The sequence below is a fragment of the Phalaenopsis equestris genome, unplaced genomic scaffold (assembly GCF_001263595.1).
Source record: "Phalaenopsis equestris unplaced genomic scaffold, ASM126359v1 Scaffold000209, whole genome shotgun sequence".
Lineage (NCBI taxonomy): Eukaryota > Viridiplantae > Streptophyta > Magnoliopsida > Asparagales > Orchidaceae > Phalaenopsis > Phalaenopsis equestris.
Window position 1 is genome coordinate 273,074 of NW_018164651.1, and position 7,197 is coordinate 280,270.

Below are 7,197 nucleotides of genomic sequence, written 5' to 3' on the forward strand. Positions count from 1 at the left end.
GAACCCAAGTCGGACCTGGGTTAAGCCCGGGCCCACGCCCCGCAAATTAAAATAAAATAAAATAAAATAAATCGTGCGTCAATATCCGTGTCATTTGTGCTCGAGCGTAACCTTAGCAATATGGGTGTCCTTCCTAGCTAAAGTTGACGTTCCGGATGCGTCGGTGGAGTTAGTTTCGTCATCCGGGGTCGTCCGGACGAGTTCGTCGGTGGGCGAGTCGATTTAAGTCAAAATCGTGTGTGATGCAACAAGTGCGTTGCCGAGTCACCGAGGGTTAACCTAAGGTCGTTTGATCCTATAGGAACTCATTTCTAGGCCCTCTACATGTTGGTCCTTAGCCCTTGCAACTAGAAGTTGAGTGCTTGGAACCACTCATGCGAGTTCTTCACAAAAATGAGTTAAGAAGAGGTTTGAAATTCTACGGGTGGGCTCCATTACTAGTCCGCTAGGATGGTCAACAAGGAACTCCTAAGGCTAGATTATTTGTTCTGAGAGTATGAGACTAAGACCTCACTAAAATGAGGTCAACAAGGCACCATTAGAATCATGAATGTTGTCACAAATTTAAAAAGAAGAGAGAGAGAGAGAGAGAGAACCACTAGGAAGGCACTAAGATTTATGTAATTTTGAGCAATGAGAGAATTCAATCCACTATAAAACTCAGAAAACAAAAACGTGGTGTACAAAAACAAGAGCACTCACCAATCAGTAACTAATATCCAAGCGCCTCATTTAATTTCACAAATAAGATTACCTCAAAGAAAAATCCTTCTTCACACTTGCCATGATGAAATCTCCAATCCTCCACTGGAACTCCAGCCGTTGAGAGAGTATGCAGCGAGGAACATAAAGAGTTCTCTGAAATTATACAAGCTATCCTAAATTAGGAGGGTATGTCATGGGAGCCTTTCATTTTGGTATAAGAAATCCTAAATCATTCCACAAGGAAATTGCACACATCTTGAGAAATTTAAGTCTGACACCTGATGATTTTAATGGTTGCCCATATGTTATGCCATAGTGTGTGATTCTCAATGCATAGATTTCAGTAAGGTGACTCTATAATTTTAGGATGAGTTGCAATAATCTTGATAATTTAATCTTAGTTTCCGATTAAACAGGAAATCTTCTAGAATATATCTTTTCTGGCAAATATTGAGTTGCAATAATCTTGATAATTTGATCATAGTGTGTTTGCTGTCTAGATTTCAGTTTTTTGTTATTTCTGATTTTAGATTGGTGAGGACAGCTGTCGGCGCCCTGGCTTCTCCTCGAGGTTTATATCCGACGGTTAGGATGATGCTCCAGCTGTATCCCTCTCCCCGGTGATGATTATCTACTCCGTCTTCCACCTCCATCCTTCCCCTTACCGCCTGCAGGATTTCTCTCAACCCCACACCCATTACAGCCTCCTCTTTTCCCCGTTTCTGCAGCTCCAATCCCGACAGACCCAGCCTCCCAACACTATCACCTGCAAACCTCCCTACCCATCACGCGACAGCCTCCACAAATCCTCCCAGCCAGCCTCTGCCTTGACCTGTACACCGTGAGATCCACATCCCAAAAAATTAAGCCGCAGATCACCCATCCTCCCAACTGTAGCCTTTTCCGTGAGTCTTCCCAACCCCAGCTGATGCCGTAACTTCCTTTCCCTTCCCTTTCTGCTGCCTTAAATCCACCCCGTAACAACCAACCCACTCCACTGTGGCATCTCCCAACCCTCCCAGAACTGCCGCAGCCTTATCCAGACTCCAAACCTGCTGCCTTGGGGTCTCCCAAGCCTCAACCTGCTAATGTCAGCCTTCTCCGGACCCCAAACCTGCTGCCTTGGGTTCTCCCAAGCCTCAACCTGCTAACGTCCAACCTACCCTTGCCTCCACCGCCTTCCCTGCCATCACGCAGAGCCTTCCTACAACCATCCAGTCGGCCACCACCTATACCTACCCATTCTCACTGCTGTCCACGGGCCATCTCGCCTCGCCCTGGCTGGAGAATCGTGTTGTGCTGTATTTCTTTTCCTGTTCTGAGTCTTAGTTGTAATTTTTTTGAATTTGAGTAATAATATTCATACTTTCGTTGTTGATTGGGCTTTCTCCTCTTGTATCGCAAAATTTAGGTGTTAGATATAAATACATAGGAATTGGTGATATGTATGTAAATGCCCCTATTTGTTTTCAGAGAATCTCTTATCCTAGGAGCAGTAAGGTCCGAACATAGCTGGAAATCTCCTCCATTCTGAATTCTGCTAAAATTTGGCAAGCACATGTAAATTGTGAAGTAGAATTATAGGTAATTGTAGAATGTTATTTAGATAGTTTTTTCAACCCTTTGTTGAGAAAGTTTGATGAAAATTCAGTAACCTGCTTCAGACGTGATTTTAAAAAACGCCTTCTTTTAATGTTTGTATGTTTGTATTACAATATTTACTGAAATTTGAAATCATGTACTTGTAAGGCTTTTGGTTAATTTTATTTATCTTATTTGCCCTTGAAATTGTCAGATTTATGAGAATCCACCAGGCTTCGCTTGTCCTGGTGTGCCGGTCCTCCCAGTTGTGAGCATCTTTGTCAACATCTTCTTATTTGCACAGGTTAGCATCCATAATTAGCTTTCCTCTGTACATTTAATATTTAGGGGCATTTACAATTCTTATATATTTACATATCTAACTCCCAATTTTTTAATTTTTACATACACAAGGCTTAAATCCTTGACATCACATCAAACATCACTATCACCAACTTTAAAAATGAAATACACCTTTTCTTGTATAAATTTTTAATACCAAGATGTTAGAAATGTAAATATCAAACTTTCGGTGTTAGATAATGAAAATGCATAAGAGTTCTGTGGTATTTATGTAAATTTTTCTAATTTTTATATCCCTGTTTTTCTGTATTATACAACAGATTTCCATAGCTAGCTCAGCTACTGTTTTTTTCTGTATACTTGTGCTGCTAGCATTTGATTCCAGTTATGGAGTATGAATTGCATCACAATGGAAATTTTGTCAGCAAGATGAAAATAACATGGCATTTGGATGTTCAGAAAAATATCTGAAATCTATCTAAACATAAATGAGCAAAAGAGAATTAAAACAATAATTAAAAAAAATATTAACACAAAAAATACAAAACTTCAAGTTGGTTCATCCTTTTAAAGGTTACATCATATTATCTTTGTGGATTTCACCATGGTTTGATTGTGGAGAATTAACACCATAACTTCATTTTTTATATATAAGCCAACTTACTTATAAATGAAAATTTGTATTTCACCTTTTAAAAGTTAAAATAGTAATTTTTTTAAATGTGATATGACAGATTTGGTTGTTATAAATGTAAAAAGTAAAGTTTAAGTGTGAGATATGTAAATACATAGGAATTGGGTGGTATGCATGTAAATGCCCCTTTTCCTTTTGGACTCCACAACTCAAGTGCGAAAGAATTATTTCTCAATTAGAACCTTCTGGCTCTTATAAATTACAGATCTACGAATTGATTCTGAACAAAATCATTTGTAATTACAGCTGCATGAAGAAGCATGGATCAGATTCGTTGTCGTGAGCATCATCTCAATCGCTATTTATGCCGTTTATGGACAATATAATGCTGATCCTGCGGGTTCTGAACAAGCTATATTCTACCATAGGGCTTCAGCTTCAGATGAGTAGCAATACCACAGAATCACAATCACGGAGTAAGTTTACTGAATTCTTTCCTCTGATATTACGAATAATTTAATTTTTTTTTGCATTTATAATGTTTGTGTCAAAAAATAAAAATAAAAATAAAAATAGTTGCATCAATATATTTGTCTTAAATGTATTGAATATAACACCTTTCTCTATATTTTTAAATTACATAATTCATCCTGCTGTGCTTTTCTGAATGATTGAAAACCTGGAGCTGGTTCTTTTGATCTGTATTTATAGTTTTCTGTTGAGAATTGTATGGCTGGTAGATATTTGTGCTTTACGTGTGATTTGAGTTGGGAGGGATTACTCTGTCATAAAAAAATTGAAGGGGCATTTACATGCATAACACAATTTTTTATATATTTACATATCTAGCCCCAAAAGTTTGATGTTTACATGCTTATTTACTACACACATTTTTTTACATCACATAAAAATATCACTATTGTTGCTATTGCAGTCTTTCCAGTCTTCAAATTTTATTATTTTGTCCTCGAAATTTTCCTAGTTGTTTTATTTTTTTGTATTTTAAATGTTATGTCAAAACTTTAAATTTAAAAGCACAAATTCTGTAAAATAAATATAAAGGGGAATTTACATACATACACCCAATTCCTAATTTATTTACATATCTAACACCTGAACTTCACTTTTTATACATATTTTCATGCATAAGATAAGATGGCATGCATATAGAAATTGAAGTTGAAATTTTGGATAAGTTAATATATAGGAAATAAGCATTATGTATGTAAATCTTCCTAAATATAAATATCTTGATTTTTCTTCTACAGGTTATGAATCATAGTTAATTTACTTAATATGTGATTTGGACATTTGTGAGGGATGTTTTTGAATTTTAAATACCCTGCCCACACTCTAAAAAAATGCACTCATTTTTTTCTTTTTTTAACTATCCATAAAGTTGATTGAGTTGGGGCCTTTGAATACTACTCAAATTATGTGGAAATTATATAACATTATAAAAAGTAAATGATTATATAGGTGTTAAAAAATTATTATGTAATTGATGCTTGCTAGGAACTTCGCAGCGGTTGAGTAATGAATTATCATCTTAACATTGCACGAGAATTCAACGTACATTCAGATAAAAACAAACAGCTAGTGGAGACATCAAAAATTTTTACGTGAAAAACTTGTAATAGGAAAAATCATGGGCTCTAGCCCAGGTGAAAGGTTTCACTATAAAATGATAATTACAATTGCAACCACTTGTCTAACAGACAGAAAATTGGTTACTAGGTCTCTCAAGTTACAACATTGACTTGCGGATGAATCCATTGCAAGGAACGGGCGGCGATCGATAACGATCGGCAACGGTCTACAAGTGATGGTCGGCGGTGGTCGGCGACAGAAGTGCTGTTAAACTTCAACTCTTTCTCAAAGCTTCAAGTTTTTTCTCAAGCCTCGAGCTCACTCCTTTTTATGAGAGGGTGGGGCTCTATTTATAGAGTTTTAGGTGCAATTAATGCAGGAATATAAATCACTTTGATCAAACGGCTTAGAGAGTTTCCTTCGATCAGACGGTTTAGAGGACTTCCTCGATCAAACGACATTTGATAGACATTTGAATACCTTAACGATGTTGTAATTGAGCGATATTGGACTCATTGAATTTGTCTTGTTGAGACGCTCGATTTGACTATGACCTCACCAGATTCTACATCCGTTTGTCCTTTCAACTGTATCAAAAAAACTCTCAAACATGGTTTAATGGTTTGATCAGGGTTTGATTTGGTTCAATTTGGATCAATGTTGGTACCATTGGACCTCTCTCATCGAGCCGGTCAGTTTGACTATAAATTAGTTGAAATTTGAGTTATGGATGACATTTTATCAAGATTTGAATATTTTTTACTCAAAAGAAACGGCTTAGAGAGTTTTCTTCGATCAGACGGTTTAGAGGACTTCCTCGATCAAACGACATTTGATAGACATTTGAATACCTTAACGATGTTGTAATTGAGCGATATTGGACTCATTGAATTTGTCTTGTTGAGACGCTCGATTTGACTATGACCTCACCAGATTCTACATCCGTTTGTCCTTTCAACTGTATCAAAAAAACTCTCAAACATGGTTTAATGGTTTGATCAGGGTTTGATTTGGTTCAATTTGGATCAATGTTGGTACCATTGGACCTCTCTCATCGAGCCGGTCAGTTTGACTATAAATTAGTTGAAATTTGAGTTATGGATGACATTTTATCAAGATTTGAATATTTTTTACTCAAAAGATTGCCTTTAGATCAGTTTCATGTCTCTAGATTTGTGTCAGATGATGAAATTTATTGATAATGTGTCAGAAGCCCTCTATTCATATAATGTTTATTTTATCAAGATTTGAATATTTTTTACTCAAAAGATTGCCTTTAGATCAGTTTCATGTCTCTAGATTTGTGTCAGATGATGAAATTTATTGATAATGTGTCAGAAGCCCTCTATTTTCGGGGAGACCAATTTTATCATCTGAAAATATTGGAATCCGGAGTATTTTTTATTTTTAAGATATCTTGTTTATATATATACATATATAAAATGACACGGTTTCATTATAAGTGTATTTAAGGCCTGTAAATATTAATTTACTAAGCTTAGTTAAAAAATTTGTTTGGAGTGATTTGCTTCTCACGCGTATGGGGAAGCAAAACGGGAATTGTAAATTCGAATGAATTAGAAAAGGTAAAGCGGAACGGGAACGGAGAATAGCTGGAAAGGGAACGCCGGGGCAGCGGGATCAGCGGACTGCGGAAACGGGCCGGCGGGAGTGGGATCGGTGGTAGTTAGAAGGCCACATTTTCGTCATTTTTTTTAAAAATGTAATTGCTTTTAATATTATGAGTTCATTTTGTGTCTATAAATAGAGGCCAAGTATGGGAGAAAAAATCAGAAGTGGGATGAGAAGGAGAAAGAGTGGGAGAAAGAAGGGAGGAGGAAAAGGAGAGGGAGGGGGGAGGAGGAGGGAAAAGAGTTACTCCTGAAAGTTATCTCCGACCTTGCCTCTTAAGACCTCTTGGATTTTCTTTTGCGGTCTTCTCTTATCGAGAACCAGGAGAGATTTGTCTTGAAAGTTATCCCTACCCTGTGACACAGAACCTCTGGGATTTTTTTTCGTTGTCTTCTCTCTTTGAGAAGCAAAAGAGAGTTGTCCAGAAGTTATCCCTGACGTTACCTTGCAGGACCTATGGGATTTTCTTTTGCGGTTTTCCCTCGTGGAGAAGCATGAGAAAACTATCTCGAAAGTTATCTCCGACCTTGGCTTGCAAGACCTCCAAGATTTTCTTTCACAGTCTTTTCTCGTAGAGAAGCATGAGAAAATCGTCTCGAATGTTATACCCGACCCTGCCTCGCAGGACCTCTGAGATTTTCTTTCGTGTTGTGGTACATGAGAAAGTCATATATGTTTTGCGTAGCAGACGAACAACGAGATCTTCTTTCTTATTACTACTACGCATTCCGGTGGAGATGAAGAAATTCTGA

At 37.1% G+C, this 7,197-nt stretch overlaps 1 protein-coding gene across 1 annotated transcript in view; it reads left to right on the plus strand.

The window, feature by feature from the left end:
• The window catches only part of LOC110023063 (cationic amino acid transporter 9, chloroplastic), an 84,939-nt gene that overhangs the window by 18,345 nt on the left and 59,397 nt on the right, over window positions 1-7,197 (plus strand). Inside the window, exons 7-8 of the mRNA XM_020722279.1 lie at window positions 2,501-2,590; window positions 3,530-3,699. Of these exons, the coding sequence (XP_020577938.1) occupies window positions 2,501-2,590; window positions 3,530-3,673 (234 nt within the window). The 3' untranslated portion in view covers window positions 3,674-3,699. The remainder of the gene's footprint in view (window positions 1-2,500; window positions 2,591-3,529; window positions 3,700-7,197) is intronic.